At 45.6% G+C, this 25,106-nt stretch overlaps 1 protein-coding gene across 3 annotated transcripts in view; it reads left to right on the forward strand.

The window, feature by feature from the left end:
* PPP2R5C (protein phosphatase 2 regulatory subunit B'gamma) overlaps positions 1 to 25,106 on the forward strand; it is a 326,481-nt gene that overhangs the window by 222,818 nt on the left and 78,557 nt on the right. For all 3 annotated transcript variants that reach the window (XM_084630786.1, XM_084630787.1, XM_084630788.1), the window contains one exon: positions 4,701 to 4,900. In XM_084630786.1, the coding sequence (XP_084486912.1) occupies positions 4,701 to 4,900 (200 nt within the window). The remainder of the gene's footprint in view (positions 1 to 4,700; positions 4,901 to 25,106) is intronic.

Below are 25,106 nucleotides of genomic sequence, written 5' to 3' on the forward strand. Positions count from 1 at the left end.
ATGTATACAGTTCTGTTCTTAACAGTCCTAGAAAACCCCCTGCTCCTGCAACAAGCAGGGAAGAACAATTTCTCTCCTCCCTCTGCTTTCTGCTCTCTCCCATAATTCAGGGGTGGGCAAACTTTTTGGTCCAAGGGCCACATCTGGGTGGGGAAATTGTATGCAGGGCAGGGGGTTGGGGTGCGGGACGGGGTGTGGGAGGGGGTTCGGTGTTCAGGAACGGGGTCAGGGCAAGGGATTGGGGAAGAGGAGGGGTGTAGGGTGTATGAGGGGGCTCAGGGAAAGGGGTTGGGGTACAGGAGGGGTGCAGAGTGCGTGCCGGTACGGGCTCAGGGCAGAGGAGCAGGAGGGGTGCGGACTGCGGAAGGGAGCTCAAGGCAGGGGGTTGGGGTGCAGGGTATGGTGGGGGCTCAGGGGACGGGGTTGGGGTGCATAGGAGTGCATGGTGCAGCAGGGGGCTCAGGGCAGGGAGTTGGGGCCGGCCGCTTCGGAGAGCGGCATGGGACCTGCGGCACCACGGGGTGGGGGGGCAATCCCGTGGGCTGGATCCAAAGCCCTGACTGAATCCGGGCCGTAGTTTGCCCACCCTGCTCTAATCCTTTTTTTGTGCCTATTTGTAGCCTTTGTCTAATAGGTTAATTAGCCTTCCAGCTCTCCTCCACCCACAAATTAGGCACAGCTCTGTTTAACCAGCTCCATTCTGCATTGTTTGATTCGATCTGCTGAGACCAGAGTGCTGTCTCAGTTGTTCTTGCCCAGCACTCTATCACAGGAATATACAAACAATTATTAAATTAAAGACTAATTCTAAGGAAATTGTAACTTCTTTGTGTGCTTGTTTACATGTGTTCCACTTCTGATGTACATATGTCAGAAATCAGAACATGTTAGCCAGCAGTGTCTGTTGATCATACCAGCTCCTTGGGTAACGCAATGATTGTCTATTAAATTAAATTGCACGAAAGGTTGGTATTTTGTGTTTTTACATGTGTAGGTTAAACACTTTTAAAGTGCTGTGAACATTAGGCTGGAATCCTGCATGTAGTCATAAGAAGGGCACTGGTCTGTTCATGAGCAGCTGTCATTTAGCACTTTCTTCCTAGTTATAGAGTTCTTTGCTATCAGTGGTCTCCTAGCAACACTGATGAAAGCTGTAATTGAGTTTTGCTGCTTATTGTATGCTGTTTATTTTGAAGTGCTCCTGTTTAAGGCTGTTGTTGCTTATAGTTATTTTGGAACGAGTATTTGGAGTTACTCAGTACACCAAGTTTAAAGAGATTGATTGCTTGCCATTTAATACAAAATACATATTTGAAATATATTTTAGACTTTATTTCCAAATAGCAATATTGTTTGCTGTCCCGAGATAGATTTGTCAATCACTTACAAGGAGAATATCCTAGCGTGTTAAATATCAAACCAGATTACACAAATGCTGTCAAATGCTCAGGTTATTTGGCTTGTATTTGTTGTACATACGTGTATAATTGGTAGCAAAATCTGAAACAATCTATGATCATATTAGCACAGGTATTCTTACTGCTTGTGATAAAAAGTCCTTGCATTTTATTCTGTGGGAAAAGAGGAGAAGTTTAGGTAATTAGTAGAAGTGAAAGCAAGCTATTGAAGTGCTTGCAGAGGCAGCTTTATCCTATTCTGTTAACCTGCTGTACCTCTCTTTGATGCTAATATCTAATGAGTTTTGCGTAGTGATTCTTTTGCAAGTCTAAAGCGTGTTATCTCACTGTAACCATGTATAACCTCTGTATCCACCTATTGTTTTTTGTCTCACACTTAGATTGCAAATTGTTTAGGGCAGTGGCTGTTTACTGTTTACTTGTGTTCTACATTGTCTAGCACAACGATGCCTAGATCCATGCCTTGGTCCCTTAGATGCGATATCAATACAAATAATAATAGAATTTAAAGCAGTGGTCCGCAAACTGTGGGGTGTACCCCTTTAAGTGGGTGGGTAGGAACATTCAGGGGGCCTGGGAGGGCCTGGACCAGCCTCCATGGGGGGGCAGGGAGGGAGCACCTCCCCACCCCGCTCTGTCCCCAGCTCTGCTCCAGCCCCAGCAGAGAGTCCGGCTTTGTGGTTGGCCATGGCTCCCACTTCCAGCCCCAGCCCTGCCACCGACCATGACCCAGCTCCTGGTCCCACTTCCGGCTGCAGCTCCCAGCCCTAACCATGGCTCAGCTCCTGGCAATGGCCTGGGCCAGCCACCATGGGGAGTGGGGAGGAACCGCCACCCAGCTCTGGTCTCAGTTCTGACTCCAGCTGAGGCCCTGGCCATGGTTCCTGCTCCTGACTGTGGGCCTCAGCTGTGGCTCCACTCCCTGCTGAGGTCCCGGGTCTTGGGGTGGGGGCGCGGTCAGATTACATTATGGGTAAGAGGGCGGGGAGCGGAACATAAAAAGTTTGGGGACCACTGATCTAAAGAAATACAAAGGATAATTTTATGTTCATACAATACAGCCTAATGGGCATCAAATTTGACCAAACGAATGGGGTAATGGAGAATACATAGTAATATGTAGAAATCCTCAAAATATGTCTGTATAATTGGGACTCTCTCAGCTTCAGCAAATATAGAAAAAAGTATAATAGAGTTTAGAAGAGTGAGGCATCATCTTTCCGTGGTGACTTCTTCATATAAGATTGTTCTGTTTGCCATCAATACCATTAGTATGTCATTCTTCGTGTGCGTTGATAAGGATGGAGCAATTTACATCATCAATTTAAATCATTTGATCTTTTTTTAGAAAATTACTGATTTGAATCAAGTTGAAGCTTTATAAAAGTAATTAGCAAATTTGTGTTATTGCAACTTTAGATTAAAATTCTACAGTGGACTAAATTATTAACACCATATTTTAAAATGCTGCTACTTGTGGGGTGTTTTATTTGAATTTTACAATACTGTTATTGATGAGGCTGGAAATATGTGTACTGAAAGTTAAAGCCATGATCCTGCAAGTGCATAAGCAGGTATGTAACTTTACTCACTTGAATTGACTTCGGTGAGATTATTCATACTTAAAACTAAGCATGTGCAGAAGTGTTTGGCATCAGGGGGGCTAAAAATATATTTTTGTTTCAGAATTGGGGGTATAAAATCTTTCTCCCTTCCCCCCCCCCAAAAAAAAAGGAAAAAAGAGCATTAGTGTTAATCATGAAAAGTTTAGACTTTCAGTACATTCATGAAGTTAATGTGTATTGTTTTTGTGCTCACAGGCCAATATTTTCAAAAATTGGAGCCTAAATTTAGGCTCCTGAACCCATATTTAGGCACCTTAAGATGGGATTTTCAAAAGCACCAAATTTATTTTAGGAGCACTAATCTCATTGGCTTCAAACTGCAAATCCTGATGGAGGAGTGTAAACTGACCAAAACATTTAAGTTTTCTTGACATATGGAAGTTCAGAAATATTGAAAGGTGCTGTCGGTTGGGGCGAGGAAAAAAAAAAGTGCAGACTATATGGTTATCAATGTTATGTATTATATGTGAACTCTAATGAATGTCACTTTCAGTGTCAGCATTATTGATTTCGTTGCTGCATGTTTTAAAGGATGTAACAAGGCACATGCTATAAATCACAAGAGTTGGAAATTGAGAGATTATTATTTGTATTACCTTGTCAAGGACCAGGATTTTGTCAAACTATAATGATTGGTAGTGTGTGTCTACACATACAAAGAAGAGCTTCTGAATATTCAAACTGTGTAATTGGTGTTTTTTTTTTTTGTCCACTCAATGAAAATCCTGAGCTATACAGTTTCAGGCCCCATTTCTCCAACGTCTTATGTCTTTCATAAGGTGAATTATTCTTTAGAAAATGTATGCAGCACTAATACAGTTTTTGTTTAAATATGATGAATATATATATATATATACGCTGTCTAAGGATGTAGTACTTGCCACACAAAAGGGACATCTCAGGTTGGAGTGGTAAGTGTAAAATCTATTCCTTTCAAACTAAAAGAACACCTCATGAGTTTAAAACTTCAGAAATATACAATATTTCATAGAATCATAGAAGTGTAGGACTAGAAGGGACCTTAAGAGATCTTCTAGTCCAGTCCCTTACACTCAAGGCAGGACTGAGCATCATCTCTAGACCATTCCTGGCAGGTGTTTGTCTAACCTGCTCTTAAAAATCTCCAGTGATGGAGGTTGCACAACCTCCCTAGGCAGTTTATTCCAGTGCTTAACTACCCTGACAGTTAAGAAGTTTTTCCTAATGTCCAACGTAAACTGCAAAAGTTTAGTCAAATGCACAGACTAAAGATGCATCAAGCATGTTCAATCTGTGGAGTAGATGACTCTCAGTCAGATGAGCTCTGGAATTTTGTGTGTGGTAAAAATATTTAATCAAGTATGCATGTTTTTTTCTGCTCAGTCAACAGTTATGACAAATGCGAGCAAAACCACAGTGGCTTTGCCATTCATGCTTCCTATATCATAGGGTGTTACTGGAGAACAAGACTCCAGTGAGATTAAGAATTTTCATAATCTCTGTGTTTTGCAGGTTATTTGTTAAGATTTAGAATGCTTGCTGGTATTCTTCAACACTATTACAAAGTCTCTATATATTAAAAAAAAAAAAAAAAAAAGAGAAAGTGGGAGGAGTGCAAAGTCCTTTACAATAACTAGTTTGTAGACCTGTTCATAACCAAAATATTTTCATTTTTCAGATGTTCCTCCTGCTGAGCAAGAAAAGCTTTTTATTCAAAAGTTGCGACAATGTTGTGTCCTTTTTGACTTTGTTTCTGATCCACTGAGTGACCTAAAGTGGAAGGAAGTAAAGCGAGCTGCTTTAAGTGAAATGGTAGAGTACATCACACATAATCGCAATGTGATCACAGAGCCCATTTACCCTGAAGTAGTGCATATGGTAAGTGATTTAGCAACTGGAAATATTTTGAAAGCCCTTTTTGTAGTTCAGAGTTAATTCTTTGCCTGTATGAATTTCTTTTAGTAAAGCTTACCTGATCTTTTTTGAAGCTTTCAATATTTTAGGTTTCGTGAAAAACATATCTCTGTAATCAGTTGTCTTTTTTTTAAAACTGACAGCTTTCAAAATCATATTGCCAGTGTTGTTGGAAATACTTGGTTCTGCCTCTAGTTATTCATTAAGTTGGAAATGGTCATGCAGAAGTAGAAGCATGTTGGAATTTCAGAAAACAAATTTGCTGTGGAACAGTTTAATTTCTTCAGTCTTGTGTTCGCAACCTACATATTGCACACACACAAACTATTTAAAAGAACATAAAGATTGCGAAATCAAACATTTGAAATTAAGAAATGCCAGAATTAAGGCTTCTTGCAACCTCAGTTCAATCCCTTGGTGTGTATGCATTATGAAGCAATCTTTAATTACATAATCACATACTAAGTCTATGAGAAAATTAATTCTGTACTAATAGCAGAAAGCCCATGCTGTTGTACAGGTGAAATTCATAGTCTTATGTAAAAAAGCCAAAAATAGCTGAGAACATAAACATTGGACAGTAAAAGACACCAGATCCCATTGATGACTGAACCTGGTGACATTCTGAACAAAGAGAGCTCTCAACCATGCTTGTAGCTGCTTCTATCGCTTCACATTGACTCAACAGATATTCTAGGCTTCACAGTAGTGTTTGAATAGCATGAAATGGATGAGGCATGGTGCAATGAGAATAACACAAGTACTGAATCCAGTATACACAAGTACTCATTCAGTGATCACCATCCATACTGTGCACTGACCAAGGCAGGCATCTTATGGAAAAAATTGTATATGATCATGTAATTAAAGACCTGTATCACTCCCCCTGGCTCCCTGTCCCAGGCTCCTTGTTGCAGTAAGCCCTCCCCTCCCATCTCTACCTTAAACCACCTCCCCCCCCCCCCCCCCAGTCCAGTTGTTTTTTCTTCCATGCTTTATGGGTGCCAGCAGAGAAGCAGCACTGAGAGCACAAAAGAAACAGTCTTCCTGCTTTCAGTTTTGGTACCTGGTACCTCAGCCCATAGTAGCCAAGAGCAGCAATTGTAGGGAAAGGTTTCTCACCCATGAAGTACTCTCAATATGGATGGAATTTTTGAAGAATTTAGGGGAAACTTGTTAGAAGTTGGCAGCTGAGCAGAGAGTTTTTTCGAAGTCTTCTAACTTGGCTAAATCTTGATGGATTTTCATAGGGACAGCAAAAGGCATAGCCATGAAAAAAGGTGACTGAACCCTGTTAAATTTCAAGGCCGCACTCGAAAGCATGTGGGCTTCTGCAGGGTTCAGTCTTATTACTATGCATATTATATGTCTATATAGGCTGTTGGTTTTTTTTAGTGAAGACATATAGGCTACTGTGCTTCAGTATGTTGATAACACTCAGTTTTATCTCCATCTCCACTAATCCCAGCAGGAGTGATTGAGCACCTGACCCAGTGTCTGGTGAAGATTGAGGCATAGATGAGAGCAAACTGGCTGAGATTCAGATCTGAAAAAACAGATACAGAATGAAGTGTGTCTTATTGGGAACACAATACCTGTGCTCTGTGATCTGGTTTGTTTGATGGTTGGCTTCCAGGTGAATTAAAAATGTTGGGTTTAACCTGTAAAATCCTAAATAGCCTGGGATCTGTTGGTTTGAGACACCATCTTGCTTCCTATACAATACTACCACAACTGCAATCAGCAAGAGCACTGGAACTGGTGCTCCCTAGCTATAAAAGAGGGAGTTGATGTCAGGGCATTCTGAGGCCCTCTTGTCTGAAATAACACAATTACGTTAACTTTCCAGTCATGCTACAAGGTCCATCTGTTTTTTCAGGCATTTGGTAAAGGTTGGGGTATGCTCTTATTTTGTGAAGATGGATGAGATACTGTGTTGCTATTTATGATTTGATCATGGCAGCGTTTTCTTAAGGAATTAAAATAAGGTCTATATGTGCTTTAAGTAATGGTAGAGCATCTAGAATTTTTGGATTGCTGTCTTTTATGCATTTAAATCAGTTAATCTTTTTTAAAGAGCACCCAGAGGGACTTATTTTCAGGAGAATCACAATGGCAGCTGTAATGGATTACTTTTACTTTTAAAATTTATCCTATCTTCCAGCAGTGGCTGGTACCAGGGAAATGTATTGAGTGATCCATCCCCTGTCATCTGGTCCCAGGTCCTAGCAGCCAGAGGTTTGGGGACACCCAGAGCATGGGGTCCATTCCTGATCATCTTGGCTAATAGTCATTGGTGGACCTATCCTCCATGAACTAATCTAATTTTTTTTTAACCCAGTTATACTTTTGGCCTTCGCAACTTACCCTAGCAATGAGTTCCACAGGTTGACTGGGCATTGTGTGAAGTACTTCCTTATGTTTGTTTTAAACCTGCTACCTGTTAATTTCATTGGGTAAACCCTAGATCTTGGGTTATGTGAAGGGGTAAATAACACTTCCCTGTTCAGTTTCTCTCCTTCATTAATGATTTATAGACCTCTATCATATCCCCGTCTAGTCGTCTCTTTTCCAAGATGAACAGTCCCAGTCTTTTTAATTTTTCCTCATATGAAAGCTGTTCCATACCCTTAATCACATTTATTGCCCTTCTCTGTACCTTTTCCAATATTAATGTGTCTTTTTTGAAATGGGGATTAGCAAAACTGCATGCAATATCCAAAGTGCATGCATACCCTGGATTTATATATTGGCGTTATATTTTCTGTCATAAATGTCATGGTTTTACAGGGTGCCACAGGCGCTGTCAGTCTGCTACATGCTTTCCAAGTGATAGCATTGTTGTTTTCTTCATATGGTTTGTTGCTATCATTTGGATGGAAGAACATTTTTATTTATTTTTATTTTTTAAATGACTTGCAAAATCCATATGCTACAGCTCACAATACCCAAGGGTGGTGACTTGCCCATAAGACTGTTGTGGCAGATAAGTAATTTACCCTGTTCTCATGTTAGCATCTCTAAAATGTGCATAAAATAATTCACCTGTTTGTGCTATTCAGTACAGGATACTGAGTCATGCTTATTTGAAAGATGCATCACTTATGGATGGTCAGTCATGTCTATATATTTATATGTAGCATTTTAGGAATTAAATACCTTAATCAAGACACTGCGTTTGACATCAATACATCCCACCCACCCACTCTGTTTATGCCTGTTCCTCACTGTGTCAAGCCTATATTTAGAGGGAGCAATTTTCAAAAACTGTTATGCAGTGGAAACAATGCTGACTGTTCATTTTTGACCCAAGAGTTCACTAGGGTCTTCTGAGATATAGACATGCATTTGCTGACCCAAAAAGTTTACGATCTAAATGTAGGCTTGACACAATGAGGGACAGGCATAAACAGAGTGGGTGGGTGGGTGGGATGGGTACTAGGAATTACCATAACAAGATTAGAATAGTGTCCGTCTGGACAGTATCCTGTTCCTATCAGTGGCCAGTAGCCACATGCTTCAGAGGAAGAATCAGAACAGAAAATTATGAAGTAACACACTTAGAGTTTGGTGTTGATCTGTCAGTTGGTGGTTGTCTTATGCACTTAATTCCCTTGGATCAGTTTTACATTTTTCCTTTTCAGTATTCTTTATATATCCCCTTTTTCTGGAAGATAGAAGCACCCAATTTACCTTCTCCTTACATTTATCTATTTACAGAAGTCTTTTCTGCTTCTAATAATTTTCCTCAGCTTCTGGCTTACAGTAGGATCACTTGACTACTCAGTAAGGCATGTAAACATTTTGGTGGTTCAGTTAAATTATATATTTTCATATGAAAGATGAGCTCCCTTTTCATAGATGATATGGAAGAAGTAATTTTTTTAAATGGATTTGAATATTAGCCTATTTTGCACCTACTGTTAGAGGAACAGTTCAAAAGAGAACTAAACAAGTTCATGGAGCATAGGTCCATCAATGGCTATTACCCAGGATGGACAGGATGGTGTCACTAGCCTCTGTTCACCAGAGGCTGGGAATGGGTGACAGGGAATGGATCACTTGATGATTACCTGTTCTGTTCATTCCCTCTGGGGCACCTGGCATTCGCCACTGTCAGAAGACAGGATACTGGGCTAGATGGACCTTTGGTCTGACCCAGTATGGCCGTTCTTATGTTCTTAGGATGTGCAGGAACCAGTTCACAGATGCTTCATATTGTCTTTACTTTCCTCCAGGCAAATATGCAAATGAGGATGGAAAGAGGGAACAGTTGTTCAAGTGATTGCTCACGTGATTGCTCCACAATAGGTGTGCATGCTCGCCGTGTGCATGCTCGCCACGTGCACTGGTGCCAGAAGTTTTTCCCCTAACAGTACCCGTAGAGGGGGAGTGGCGCCTGCCTGGCGCGGTATAAAGGGAGCTCCACGCTCCCCCCTACCCTCAGTTCCTTCTTGCCGCCAGTGAACATGCGTTGGAACTGCTCTGCTCCGACTTTGCTGTAGCTCGTCCCCAGAACTGTTTCTTCATTCAGTGTTAGTACCTGTAGTTAGTTAGCTGTTTAGTTAGTCAGTGAGCCCAGGGTTTAAGTAATGGGGCTCTGGTAGGCGTTCTGTGCCAAGAAGTGACCCGCGTGCAGACTGTTTGCGCTGTTTGGGAGAAACCCATATCAGCGAAAGGTGCAAGATTTGCAAGTCTTTTAAGCCTCAGATCAAAAGAGAAAGGGACATTAGGCTCCGAGCCATCCTGATGGAGTCAGTGCTGACCCCGAATCCAGCACGCAGCTCCGAACCGGTACCCGGCCCTGCGGCATTGGTACGTGGCAACCCTCCGGTGCCATCAACCAGTCATAGATTCATAGATATTTAGGTCAGAAGGGACCATTGTGATCATCTCGTCTGACCTCCTGCACAACACAGGCCACAAAATTTCACCCACCACTCCTGCAAAAAACCTCATACCTATATCTGTGGTATTGAAGTCCTCAAATCGTAGTTTAAAGACTTCAAGGAGCAGAGAATCCTCCTGCAAGTGACCCGTGCCCCATGCTATAGAGGAAGGCAAAAAACCTTCAGGGCCTCTTCCAATCTGCCCTGGAGGAAAATTCCTTCCCGACCCGAAATATGGCCATCAGCTAAACCCTGAGCATATGGGCAAGATTCATCAGCCAGATACCACAGAAAATTCTTTCCTGGGTAACTCAGATCCCACCCCATCTAACATCCCATCACAGACCATTAGGCCTATTTACCATGAATATTTAATTACCAAAACCATGTTATCCCATCATACCATCTCCTCCATAAACTTATCGAGTTTAATCTTAAAGCCAGATAGATCTTTTGCCCCCACTGCTTTCCTTGGAAGGCTATTCGAGAACTTCACTCCTCTGATGGTTAGAAACCTTTGTCTATTTCAAGTCTAAACTTCCTGGTGGCCAGTTTATATCCATTTGTTCTTGTGTCCACATTGGTACTGAGCTTAAATAATTCCTCTCCATCTCCAGTATTTATCCCTCTGATATATTTAGAGAGCAATGATATCTCCCCTCAACCTTCTTTTAGTTAGGCTAAACAAGCCAAGCTCCTTAAGTCTCCTTTCATAAGACAAGTTTTCCATTCCTCGGATCATCCTAGTAGCCCTTCTCTGTACCTGTTCCAGTTTGAATTCATCCTTCTGAAACATGGGAGACCAGAACTGCACACAGTATTCCAGGTGAGGGTCTCACCAGTGCCTTGTATAACGGTACTAAAACCTCCTTATCCCTACTGGAAATACCTCTCCTGATGCATCCCAAGACCGCGTTAGCTTTTTTTCACGGCGATATCACATTGGCGGCTCATAGTCATGCTGTGATCAACCAATACTCCAAGGTCCTTTTCCTCCTCCGTTACTTCTAATTGATGTGTCCCTAGCTTATAACTAAAATTCTTGTTATTAATCCCTAAATGCATGACCTTACACTTCTCACTATTAAATTTCATCCTATTACTATTACTCCAGTTTACAAGGTCCTTCAAATCCTCCTGTAGGATATCCCTGTCCTTCTCTAAATTGGCAATACCTCCCAGCTTTGTATCATCCGCAGACTTTATTAGCCCACGCCCACTTTTTGTGCCAAGGCCAGTAATAAAAGGATTAAATAAGATTGGTCCCAAAACCGATCCTTGAGGAACTCCACTGGTAACCTCCCTCCAGCCTGACAGTTCACCTTTCAGTAGGACCCATTGTAGTCTCCCCTTTAACCAATTCCTTATCCACCTTTCAATTTTCCTATTAATCCCCATTTTATCCAATTTAGCTAATAATTCCCCATGTGGCACGGTATCAATCGCCTTACTGAAATCTAGGTAAATTAGATCCACTGCGTTTCCTTTGTCTAAAAAACCTGTTACTTTCTCAAAGAAGGAGATCAGGTTGGTTTGGCACGATCTACCTTTTGTAAAACCATGTTGTATTTTGTCCCATTTACCATTGACTTCAATGTCCTTAACTTCCTTCTCCTTTGAAAATTTTTCCAAGACCTTGCATACTACAGCTGTCAAACTAACAGGCCTATAATTATCCGGATCACTTTTTTTCCCTTTCTTAAAAATAGGAACTATGTTAGCAATTCTCCAATCATACGGTACAACCCCTGAGTTTACAGATTCATTAAAAATTCTTGCTAATAGGCTTGCAATTTCATGTGCCAATTCCTTTAACATTCTTGGATGAAGATTATCTGGGCCCCCCGATTTAGTTCCATTAAGTTCTTTGAGTTTCACTTCTACCTCAAATATGGTAATATCTACCTCCATATCCTCATTCCCATTTGTCATGCTACCATTATCCCTAAGATCCTCTTCAGTTTTATTAAAGACTGAGGCAAAGTATTTGTTTAGATATTGGGCCATGCCTAGATTATCCTTGACCTCCACTCCATCCTCCGTCCCACTTCTTTCTTTGTTTTCTTCTTATTTATATGACTATAGAACCTTTTACTATTGGTTTTAATTCCCTTTGCAAGGTCCAACTCTGCTTGACTTTTAGCCTGTCTCACTTTATCCCTACATGTTCTGACCTCAATAAGGTAGCTTTCCTTGCTGATCCCTCCCTTCTTCCACTCCCTGTATGCTTTCTGCTTTTTCTTAATCACCTCTCTCAGATGCTTGCTCATCCAGTTGGTCTACAACTCCTGCCTATGAATTTTTTCCCCTTTCTTGGGTTGCAGGCTTCCGATAGCTTCTGCAGCTTTGATTTAAAATAATCCCAGGTCTCCTCTGCCTTTAGATCCATATGTTCTTCAGTCCAATCCACTTCCCTAACTAATTTTCTTAATTTTTGAAAGTCAGCCCTTTTGAACTCAAAAACCCTAGTTGCAGATTTATTTTTTTAATCCTTCCGTTCAGTTTGAACTGAATTAGCGCATGATCACTTGAGTCAAGATTATCCCCTACAACCATTTCTTCTATGAGGTCCTCACTACTCACCAAAACCAATCTAAAATGGCATCCCCTCTAGTCGGTTCAGCAACTACTTGATGAAGGAATCCATCAGCTATCGCATCTAGGAAAATTTGAGCCCTATTATTATTATTACTGCTCCCCATCCACGGGACATGTCAAGAGGGCCAGGAAGGCTCCTTTGCAGCGGCACCGAGGGAAGTCTGGGACAGAGGCTAGGTCCATGTCGGACAGTCCTCGATCCCCACTGGGCCCCAAGCCTCTGACTCATGTTGAGTGGAGTAGCCCGGCCCCTTCGGAAGAGGGATGTCCGGATGCAGTCCATGCCTGAAGCCCTCAGGTGGCCCGGGACGTTATGTCCATGCCGGTGCCCAGAGTGCCGCAGATGTCGGCCCTATGCTCCAGAGGCAAGCCACCGCTGGGATCTCCGCAGTTGCCTCTGGCCCGGTGCCAGTCTTGGTCGAGGGAATATTCCCGATGCCGTTCACTGCCCAGCAACCATTCGGGGCAGAGTCCATGTGGATCGCCCTCGACGCCGACCAGACTGTCTAGCTGGGTTCCGTCTGGCTGGGACTCTCGGCACCACTTGTCCTCAAGAAGTGAATATCGATGGAACCGCGGCATGTGTCGCCAACAGTCCTCGTTTCGAAGGGGGGTACCGCAGTCGGTCACGGCATGGTCGTCGACACCGTTGCTGCTTGGACTCCTGCTCCAAGTCTCCGCCAAGACATCACAGTCCCGTGCATTGATCGCCGGTGTCTCGCCGTTGCGGGTCCGCCCGTCGAGGCCATTCACGGAGCAGCTGTTACCGTCGGTATCAGCCCTCCACATCGAGATTGTGGTTCTGTGTCCAATGTAGATCCTGGCACCGCCGCTCCTCTTGGTCCAGAGACCACAGCAGATCTTATGCCAGCCCGGCTTCCATTTGTAGCCATCCTTCGATGGGCCAGGCCAGCCAACCCGAACAGCTGGACCCACCGGTGCCACAGCAGCTGCAGTGGCACCGAGCGTCGTGGCCGGCACAGTGGTATCAGTGGGCACCATGGCCTCCGGCGCAGCCCCCAGTGGGAGCTCGCTCGGTGGCCAGAGCTTCGGAAGCACCATCTGCCTCCCTCTCCAGACTCCCGAGAAAGGCGTCGGTGGGACATACGTCCTCGGCACCGTGCCCAGAGTCTGACCAGGTGGTGGACCCTCCAGTGCCGGCCGATACCCAGAGCACCGCACTGGCCTCCTCACCCCGCCCCCGGAGGTGGCGATTGCGGCCCCGCCCCTCTCTGCCCCGCAGGAGGACTTCAGGGCCCATCAAGAACTCTGAAAGAAGGTGACAGCAAACCTTCACCTCCAGGCAGAGGAGATGGAGGAGACCTCAGACTTCCTGTTTAACGTGCTGTGCGCGTCGGCACCGAGTAGGGTGGCCTTGCCTCTCCATGAAGGGGTGGCTAAGATTTCAAATGCCCTGTAACAAACACCGGCCTCATTGGCCCCCATCTCTAAGAAGGTGGAACGCAAGTACTTTGTACCCACTAAGGGGCATGAGTACTTGTATACCCACCCGGTGCCCAACTCCCTGGTGGTCGAGTTGGTCAACCACAGGGAACGGCAGGGTCAGTCAGCCCTGATCCCAAAGAACAAAGACACTCAGAGACTGGACTCTTTCGGAAGGAAAACGTATTAGTCTTTGAGCTTCCAGTTACGAGTGGCTAACCAGGCTCTCCTGGGCTGGTACGAATTCAATCTGTGGGGCTCCCTGCGCAAGTTTGAGGACTCCCTCCAAGAGTGCAATGATCAGGAGTTCAAGGCACTAGTGGAGGAAGGGGCAGCGGCTGCTAGGGCGTCCAAACAGGTAGCCTCGGATGCTGCGGACACGGCTGCACGATCAATGGCTCCTGCTCTCTGGGCTGTCCAGCAAGGCACAGTCTTCCATGCAGGATCTCCCATTTGACGAGAAAGCTCTGTTTGCCGCAGAATCAGATACAAGAATGCATGGCATGAAAGACTCCCACATGACCCTCCAGACTCTGGGCCTCTATGTCCCGGCTCCGGCAAAACCTAAGTTCAAGCCACAGCAGACTCCCGCCCAGGCCACCCTCCTAAAGTAGGAGGCCGCCCAGAAGAAGCAGCAGAACTATAAGAGATGCCCTGCCCCCCAGCCTGGGGGCAAGCAGGTGGGGAAAAGGCACTTTTGATGGGACGTTCAGGGGCACTCTGCCAGTCCTCATCAGGGATCCACCCCCAGTAAAGCTCCCGTTCTCCAATCAGTTGTGTGCTTTCCTCCTGGAATGGTCGCGGCTCACCTCAGACCGATGGGTCCTCAACACAATCTCCCGGGGTTAAGTCCTCCAGTTTACTTCCTCCCCGCCCAACCACCCTCCGCCCCCGTCCCTCTTGAGGGACCCCTCGCACGAAGCTCTGCTTGAACAGGAGGTGGGGCGGCTCCTAGGTCTAGGAGCGATAGAGGCGGTACCCAAGGAGTTCATGGGCAAGGGGTATTACTCCCGTTATTTCCTTATCCCAAAGGCCTAAGGGGGGCTCAGGCTCATCCTGGACCTGTGAGTTCTGAACTAGTACGTGGTGAAACTCAAGTTCCACATGGTTTCCCTGGCTTCCATCATCCCCTCCCTGGATCCCGGGGTCTGGTACGCTGCCCTTGATCTACAGGGCACGTACTTCCACATCCACATATTCGAGGGGCACAGGTGCTTCCTCCATTTTTTGGTGGGACAGAATCACTACCAATTCACGGTCCTCCCGTTTGGTCTGTCCACTGCCCTCAGGGTGTTTACAAAATGCATGTCAGTGGTAGCTGCCTACCTCAGACGGCAGGGGGTCCAGATATTTCCCTATCTGGACGATTGGCTTGTCAAGGGCACCTCCTGGTTGCAGGGGAGGGATCACGTGGCACTCCTCCTGTCCACGTGCACCGCCTTGGGCCTGTTGGTAAACAACACCAAGTCCACATTAGTCCCGGTCATAGAATCATAGAATATCAGGGTTGGAAGGGACCTCAGGAGGTCATCTAGTCCAACCCCCTGCTCAAAGCAGGACCAATCCCCAACTAAATCATCCCAGCCAGAGCTCTGTCAAGCCTGACCTTAAAAACCTCTAAGGAAGGAGATTCTACCACCTCCCTAGGTAACGCATTCCAGTGTTTCACCACCCTCCTAGTGAAAAAGTTTTTCCTAATATCCAACCTAAACCTCCCCCACTGCAACTTAAGACCATTACTCCTTGTCCTGTCCTCTTCTACCACTGAGAATAGTCTAGAACCATCCTCTTTGGAACCACCTCTCAGGTAGTTGAAAGCAGCTATCAAATCCCCCCTCATTCTTCTCTTCTGCAGACTAAACAATCCCAGTTCCCTCAGCCTCTCCTCATAAGTCATGTGTTCCAGTCCCCTAATAATTTTTGTTGCCCTTCGCTGGACTCTCTTCAATTTTTCCACATCCTTCTTGTGGTGTGGTGCCCAAAACTGGACACAGTCATAGAATCATAGAATATCAGGGTTGGAAGGGACCCCAGAAGGTCATCTAGTCCAACCCCCTGCTCAAAGCAGGACCAATTCCCAGTTAAATCATCCCAGCCAGGGCTTTGTCAAGCCTGACCTTAAAAACCTCTAAGGAAGGAGATTCTACCACCTCCCTAGGTAACGCATTCCAGTGTTTCACCACCCTCTTAGTGAAAAAGTTTTTCCTAATATCCAATCTAAACCTCCCCCACTGCAACTTGAGACCATTACTCCTCGTTCTGTCATCTGCTACCATTGAGAACAGTCTAGAGCCATCCTCTTTGGAACCCCCTTTCAGGTAGTTGAAAGCAGCTATCAAATCCCCCCTCATTCTTCTCTTCTGCAGGCTAAACAATCCCAGCTCCCTCAGCCTCTCCTCATAACTCATGTGTTCCAGGCCCCTAATCATTTTTGTTGCCCTCCAGTACTCCAGATGAGGCCTCACCAATGTCGAATAGAGGGGAACGATCATGTCCCTCGATCTGCTGGCTATGCCCCTACTTATACATCCCAAAATGCCATTGGCCTTCTTGGCAACAAGGGCACACTGCTGACTCATATCCAGCTTCTTGTCCACTGTCACCCCTACGTCCTTTTCCGCAGAACTGCTGCCTAGCCATTCGGTCCCTAGTCTGTAGCGATGCATTGGGTTCTTCCATCCTAAGTGCAGGACCCTGCACTTATCCTTGTTGAACCTCATCAGATTTCTTTTGCCCCAATCCTCCAATTTGTCTAGGTCCCTCTGTATCCTATCCCTGCCCTCCAGCGTATCTACCACCCCTCCTAGTTTAGTATCATCCACAAATTTGCTGAGAGTGCAATCCACACCATCCTCCAGATCATTTATGAAGATATGGAACAAAACCGGCCCCAGGACCGACCCTTGGGCACTCCACTTGATACCGGCTGCCAACTAGACATGGAGCCATTGATCACTACCCGTTGAGCCCGACAATCTAGCCAACTTTCTACCCACCTTATAGTGCATTCATCCAGCCCATACTTCTTTAACTTGCTGGAAAGAATACTGTGGGAGACAGTATCAAAAGCTTTGCTAAAGTCAAGAAACAATACATCCACTGCTTTCCCTTCATCCACAGAACCAGTAATCTCATCATAGAAGGCGATTAGATTAGTCATGCATGACCTTCCCTTGGTGAATCCATGCTGACTGTTCCTGATCACTTTCCTCTCATGTAAGTGCTTCAGGATTGATTCCTTGAGGACCTGCTCCATGATTTTTCCGGGGACTGAGGTGAGACTGACTGGCCTGTAGTTCCCAGGATCCTCCTTCTTCCCTTCCTGCATAGAGTTTATTGGGGCACTCTTGGATGCAGCGTCGGCCAGCACCTCTCTCCTGCCAGACAGATTTGAGACCCTGAAAGGTCTCATTGACTCGGTCACAAGGTTCCCAGTGAGAACAACCAGGGTTTGCTTGCAGCTCGAGTCACATGTCGGCGTGCACATACGTGGTCTGTCACGCCAGATTCAGGATGAAGCCCCTCCAACTCTGGTTGGCCTCAAAGTTCTCCAAGGCCACGGACAGGATGGACAAGGTCGTCACCGTGCCGGACTCTGTGATCACCTCCCTATGGTGGTGGTCCGCCCCAAACAACACGCTCCAAGGGGTCCCGTTCAGGGACAGGGCCCCGTCATTGGAGCTGGTGTCCGATGCATTGGACTTGGGTTGGGGGGCCCATGTGGGCAACTTTCAAACCCAAGACCTGTGTTCGGCCCAAGATCTGACCCTACATATAAACGTCAAGGAGCTCAGGGCAGTGCAGCTGGCGTGTATGGCCTTCCGCTTGCACCTGGAGGGCAATGTAGTCAGGGTCATCATGGACAACACGGCCTCGATGTTCTATATCAGCAGGTAACGTGGGTCCCGATCCTCTGCCCTCTGCCACGAAGCCCTCAGACTGTGGGACTTCTGTATAGCCCCCGACATCCACCTTAAGGCCTTCCACCTACTGGGCGCCTGGAATGAGAGGGTGGATCTCTTGAGCAGGGACTTTTCCTCGCAACACGAGTGGTCCCTCCACCAAGAAGTGGCCTACCGGGTCATCCGAAGGTGGGGAACTCCCCAGGTGGACCTATTCACAACTCGGCAGAACCGGCAATGTCCCCAATTCTGCTCCCGGGGGCCTGGGGAGGGGCGCTATCTCCGATGTCTTTCTCCTGTCCTGGTCAGGCTGGCTTCTCTACGCCTTTCCCCTGTTCCCTCTAATCAGCAGGGTCCTGGAGAAGATAAAGATGGACAAGGCCCGGGTCCTCCTGATTGCCCCGGCATGGCCCAGGCAGCATTGTTACGGGATTCTCATGGGCCTGGCAGTTGCTCTACCATGGCCATTGCCGCTCCGCCCGGACCTGCTCTCTCAGGAGCAGGGCCGCCTCCTCCATCCCAACCTAGCGGCTCTTCACCTCACGGCGTGGCTGCCCAGTGGTTAGGTGGAGAGGAAAGGACGTGCTCAGAACAGGTTCAGTGCGTCCTTCTCAAAAGTAGACGGCCCTCCACTTGCCGTGCTTATTTGGCAAATAGGTCCCAGTGTTCCAGGTGGGCGGCGGACCAGGGTGTCTCCCCAGTGGCCACCCTGATCCAGCTTATCCTTGATTACCTCCTCCACCTGAGGGCCCAGGGCCTGGCGCCCTCGTCAGTCAAGGTGCATGTGGCAGCCATATCAGTCTTTCATCCACCGGTGCAAGGGCACACGGTATTTTCCCATGCTATGACTGGACAGTTCCTTAGGGGTTTGGACAGTGTTTTTTCATATTCTAGGAACCAACCCCCCCCCCCCCCCCCCCCCCGGTCCCGGTGGGACCTAAACCTGGTGTTGGCTCGTCTCACAGGGTCCCCGTTTGAACCACTGGCCACATGCTCTCATGGAAGGCGGTTGCAATCACGTCTGTCAGGCAAGTCTCAGAGCTCAGGGCCGTGATCTCTGAACCACCGTACACGGTCTCTATAAGAACAAGGTCCAGCTCCACCCACACCCTGCGTTCCTTCCGAAGGTGGTCTACGCCTACCACATGGGTTAGGAGGTTTTTCTACTGGTCCTCTGCCCCAAGGCTCGCGCGTCCAGTGAGGAGTACTGTCTCCACACGCCCAATGTGTGGCAGGCTCTGGCTTTCTACCTCAAGCGGACCAAGCTGTTCAGAAAGTCCTTGCACCTGTTCGTCGCCTCTGCTGAGCGCGCGAGGGGCCAGCCGATTTCCACTCAGTGGCTTTCCAGTTGGATCTCTTCATGCATCCGTTCCTGTTATGAGCTGGTGGGTGTCCCCCTACCATCCATTGTGAGGGCACAGTTGACTTGGGTGCAGGCCTCGTCGGCTGCCTTCATGGCCCGAGTCCCCATCCAGGACATTTTGTAGGTCTGCCATGTGGTCTTCGGTTCACACATTCACCTCGTACTATGCGATCATTCCCCAAACCAGGGATGACGCCAGGTTCAGCAAGGCTGTTCTCCATTCTGGGAACTTGTGAACTCCTACCCATCTCTAACAGATATAACTCGGAATCACCCATTGTGGAATAGACATGAGCAATCACTCGAAGAAGAAAAGACAGTTACCTTTTCCGTAACTGGTGTTCTTTGAGATGTGTTCTCTTGTCTATTCCACATCCTGCCCTCCTTCCCCTCATACCATGCCAGACAGGTGCCACTCCAGGGGTCGCGGGGGGCGCTCCCCCACTACGGGTACTGCTAGGGGAAAAACTTCCGGCAGCAGTGCCCGTGGCGAGCACACACACCTATTGTGGAATAGACATGAGCAACACATCTCGAAGAATGGAAATGGTAACTCTCTTTTTTTGGGCAGTGGGAGGCAATGGGGGGTTGAGTTTTTGTTTTTTGGAGGGTTTTTAGTTTGGTATTTCTTTGTGTTGCATGTATCCCCTTTCTTTGACTGACAGATGAAAGAGCTTCAAGGCAGTAACCTATCATCTTGTATGCCTAAATCACCAGTCAGACCTATAGCACAATATAAGTAAATTATAGCTCATGATCAAAGGCACCTATACTGATTTTTCAAGAATTCAGGCACAGTATTTTAAAAAAAAAAGTGAAACATTTCAAGGTTACAAAGGGTTAATTCTAGAGCTGTCAAGCGATTAAAAGAATTGTGATTAATCACATGACTAATTGCACTGTTAAACAATAGAATAAATTTTGTTTAAATATTTTTTGGATGTTTTCTACATTTTCAACTATATTGATTTCAGTTACAACACAGAATAGAAAGTGTACAGTGCTCACTTTATATTTATTTTTATTACAAATATTTGTGCTGTAAAAACCAAAAGAAATAGTATTTTTCAGTTCACCTCATACAAGTACTGTAATGCAGTCTGTATCATGAAAGTTGAACTTACAAATACAGAATTACGTATAAAAAAAACTGCATTCAAAAATAAAACAATGTAAAACTTTAGAGCCTATGAGTCCAGTCCGTCCTACTTTTTGTTCAGCCAGGTTTCAGAGTAACAGCCATGTTAGTCTGTATTCGCAAAAAGAAAAGGAGTACTTGTGGCACCTTAGAGACTAACCAATTTATTTGAGCATAAGCTTTCGTGAGCTACAGCTCACTTCATCGGATGCATACTGTGGAAAGTGTAGAAGATCTTTTATACACACAAAGCATGAAAAAATACCTCCCCCCACCCCACTCTCCTGCTGGCAATAGCTTATCTAAAGTGATCACTCTCCTTACAAAGGCTGACAAAGGAGGTGCTGTTGTCATCATGAATAGGTTGGAATGTGAACAAGAGGCTGCTCGGCAGCTCTCCAACACCACTTTCTACAAGCCATTACCCTCTGATCCCACTGAGAGTTACCAAAAGAAACTAGAGCATTTGGTCAAGAAACTCCCTGAAAAAGCACAAGATCAAATCCGCACAGACACACCACTGGAACCTCGACCTGGGATATTCTATCTGCTACCCAAGATCCATAAACCTGGAAATCCTGGGCGCCCCATTATCTCAGGCATTGGCACCCTGACAGCAGGATTGTCTGGCTATGTAGACTCCCTCCTCAGGCCCTACGCTACCAGCACTCCCAGCTACCTTCGAGACACCACTGACTTCCTGAGGAAACTACAATCCATCAGTGATCTTCCTGATAACACCATCCTGGCCACTATGGGTGTAGAAGCCCTCTACACCAACATTCCACACAAAGATGGACTACAAGCCGTCAAGAACGCTGTCCCCGATAATGTCACGGCTAACCTGGTGGCTGAACTTTGTGACTTTGTCCTTACCCATAACTATTTTACATTTGGGGACAATGTATACCTTCAGATCAGCGGCACTGCTATGGGTACCCGCATGGCCCCACAGTATGCCAACATTTTTATGGCTGACTTAGAACAACGCTTCCTCAGCTCTCATCCCCTAATGCCCCTACTCTACTTGCGCTATATTGATGACATCTTCATCATCTGGACCCATGGAAAAGAAGCCCTTGAGGAATTCCACCATGATTTCAACAATTTCCATCCCACCATCAACCTCAGCCTGGTCCAGTCCACAGAAGAGATCCACTTCCTGGAAACTACAGTGCTAATAAACGATGGTCACATAAACACCACCCTATACCGGAAACCTACTGACCGCTATTCCTACCTACATGCCTCCAGCTTTCAGCCTGACCACACCACACGATCCATCGTCTACAGCCAAGCTCTGCGATACAACCTCATTTGCTCCAACCCCTCAGACAGAGACAAACACCTACAAGATCTCTATCAAGCATTCTTACAACTACAGTACCCACCTGCGGAAGTGAAGAAACAGATTGATAGAGCCAGAAGAGTTCCCAGAAGTCTCCTACTACAAGACAGGCCTAACAAAGAAAATAACAGAACACCACTAGCCGTCACCTTGAGCCCTCAACTAAAACCCCTCCAACGCATTATTAAGGATCTACAACCTATCCTGAAGGATGACCCAACACGCTCACAAATCCTGGGAGACAGGCCAGTCCTTGCCTACAGACAGCCCCCCAACCTGAAGCGAATACTCACCAGCAACCACATACCACACAACAGAACCACTAACCCAGGAACCTATCCTTGCAACAAAGCCCGTTGCCAACTGTGCCCACATATCTATTCAGGGGACACCATCACAGGGCCTAATAACATCAGCCACGCTATCAGAGGCTCGTTCACCTGCACATCCACCAATGTGATATATGCCATCATGTGCCAGCAATGCCCCTCTGCCATGTACATTGGTCAAACTGGACAGTGTCTACGTAAAAGAATAAATGGACACAAATCAGATGTCAAGAATTATAACATTCATAAACCAGTCGGAGAACACTTCAATCTCTCTGGTCACGCGATTACAGACATGAAAGTTGCAATTCTTCAACAAAAAAACTTCAAATCCAGACTCTAGCGAGAAACTGTTGAATTGGAATTCATTTGCAAATTGGATACAATTAACTTAGGCTTGAATAGAGACTGGGAGTGGCTAAGTCATTATGCAAGGTAACCTATTTCCCCTTGTTTTTTCCTAACCCCCCCACCCCCCCGACGTTCTTGTTAAACCCTGGATTTGTGCTGGAAATGGCCCACCTTGATTATCGTACACATTGTAAGGAGAGTGGTCACTTTAGATAAGCTATTGCCAGCAGGAAAGTGGGGTGGGGGAAGGTATTTTTTCATGCTTTGTGTGTATAAAAGATCTTCTATACTTTCCACAGTATGCATCCGTGGAAGTGAGCTGTAGCTCACGAAAGCTTATGCTCAAATAAATTGGTTAGTCTCTAAGGTGCCACAAGTACTCCTTTTCTTTTTGTTCAGCTAGTCACTCAGACAAACAAGTTTGTTTACATTTGCAGGTGATAATGCTGCCCGTTTCTTGTTTACAGTGTCACCTGAAAGTGAGAACAGATGTTCACATGGAACTGTTTTAGCTGGTATTTCAAGATATTTACATGCCAGATGCGCTAAAGATTCATATGTCCCTTCATCTTCAACCACCATTCCAGAAGACATGCTTCCATGGTGATGACGGGTTCTTCTTGATAATGATCCAAAGCAGTGCAGACTGATGCATGTTCACTTTCATCATTTGAGTTAGATGCCACCAACAGAAGGTTAATTTTCTTTTTTGATGGTTCGGGTTCTCTAGTTTCCGCATCAGTGTGTTGCTCTTTTAAAACTTCAGAAAGCATGCTCCACACCTCATCTCTCTCAGATTTTGGAAGGCACTTCAAATTCTTAATCCTTGGGTCAAGTGGCTGTAGCTATCTTTAGAAATCTCACATTCCTTGCTTTTTGTCAAATCTGCAGTGAAAGTGTTCTTAAAATGAACATGTGCTGGGTCTTCATCCGAAACTGCTATAATATGAAATATATGGCAGAATGCAGGTAAAACAGAGCAGGAGACATACTATTTCTTCCTCAAGAAGTTCAGTCAAAATTTAATAGCGCATTATTTTTTTAACTAGCATCATCCGCATGGAAGCATGTCCTCTGGGATGGTGGCCGAAGCATGAAGGGGCTTATGAATGTTTAGCATATCTGGCACGTAAATATCTTGAAATGCCGGCTACAACAGTGCCATGCGAACTCCTGTTCTCGCTTTCAGATGACATTGTAAATAAGAAGCTGGCAGCATTATCTCCTGTAAATGTAAAGAAATTTGATTGTCTTAGCGATTGGCTGAATAAAAAGTAGGGTTGAGTCGACTTGTAGGCTCCAAAGTTTTACATTGTTTTTGAGTGCAATTATGTAACAAAGAAAAGCTACATTTGTAAATTGCACTTTCACAATAGAGAGATTGTAATATGGTACTTGTATGAGGTGAATTGAAAAATACTGTTTCTTTTGTTTATCATTTTTACAGTGCAAATATTTGTATTAAAAATAATAAAGTGAGCAATGTACACTTTTTATTGTGTTGTAATGGAAATCAATATATTGGAAAATGTAGAAAAACATCCCAAAATAGATAAATTTCAGTGGGTAATCTATTGTTTAACAGTGCACTTAAAACTGTGATTGTGATTAATTTTTTAATAGAGATTAATTTTTTGATTTAATCACGTGAGGTTAATTGCAATTAATCGACAGCCCTAGATAATTCCTTCATGCTGCAGAGATGTAAGAAGATAAGAATAATTCTAATGTTAATGAACATGTAGATATTTCCACTAAAAATGTTGTGTCCTCTTTTAAATAGAATATATAGAAATTGGATTAGTTGCTTTACAACTAGATGGCTTTATTAGTAGCCAAAAGAGTTTAACTGCTGCTGGCATCATATACATGGATACGCATGACTAACTTTAATCTCCAATATATGTAGTGAAGGGGAACCTCCACTGTGTGGGTGGGCGGTTCCGCATCTTCTGTTTAAGCTACTAGGGCTATGTCTACATTTACAGCCAGACTACAGACACTGCATGCCTAGCTAGCATGGATATAAATAGCAGTGTATAAACGGTGAGATATGTCTTAGGCGAGTAGAGTACCTTATATGTCTGAACCCCCAGGGCTTGAACCCTACAAGACTGTCTGTGTGCCCAAGCAGTGCCTCTCGCATCTGCACTGCTATTTTTAGCAGTGCAATGTCCTGCTCCCTCCCCCCTGCCAGAACTGCCAGCACTTCTCCCCACTGCTTCCCCTTTGCCAGAGTCTTTCCCTCTGGTAGGGAAAGGCTTCAGCGTACAGGAGGCTGTGGGACACTGCACTGCTAAAAAATAGCAGAGTAGATATGGGAGGCACTTTTTGGACATGTAGAGAGCTGGGTAGGGTATATACTCTGGGAGTTCAGGCAGATAGGGCACTCTGCTCTACTCAGCTGTGTCTCCCCACTGCTGTTTATGCCCGAGCTAGCTGGGCATGCAGTGTCTGTATTCTTGCCTCCAATACAGGTGGCGTTGGATGCTGCTGATGCTGCTTCCTGTATCATGGCTTCCGCTATCTCCATGTGGTGAGTCTCTTGGCTGCTTCTTTCTGGGTTGTCCACCGACGCCCAGAAGTTATTGCGGGACTTGCCCTTCGACGGCGGGGCCCTGTTTGCAGAACAAACAGACAGCAAGTTGCGTGGCCTCAAGGACTCCTGCACCACCTTGAAAACCCTGGTTCTCTACGTCTCAGCTCCGGCGCGTAAGCAGTTCAAACCACAGCAGTCTTAGGGTCAGGGGAGCCTGCCTCGGCAGGACGAGCCCCATAAACAAGCCAAGGGTTACACGCGCCGCCCGAG

This window comes from Lepidochelys olivacea (genome assembly GCF_965140295.1).
Source record: "Lepidochelys olivacea isolate rLepOli2 genome assembly, chromosome: 6".
Classification (NCBI taxonomy): domain Eukaryota; kingdom Metazoa; phylum Chordata; order Testudines; family Cheloniidae; genus Lepidochelys; species Lepidochelys olivacea.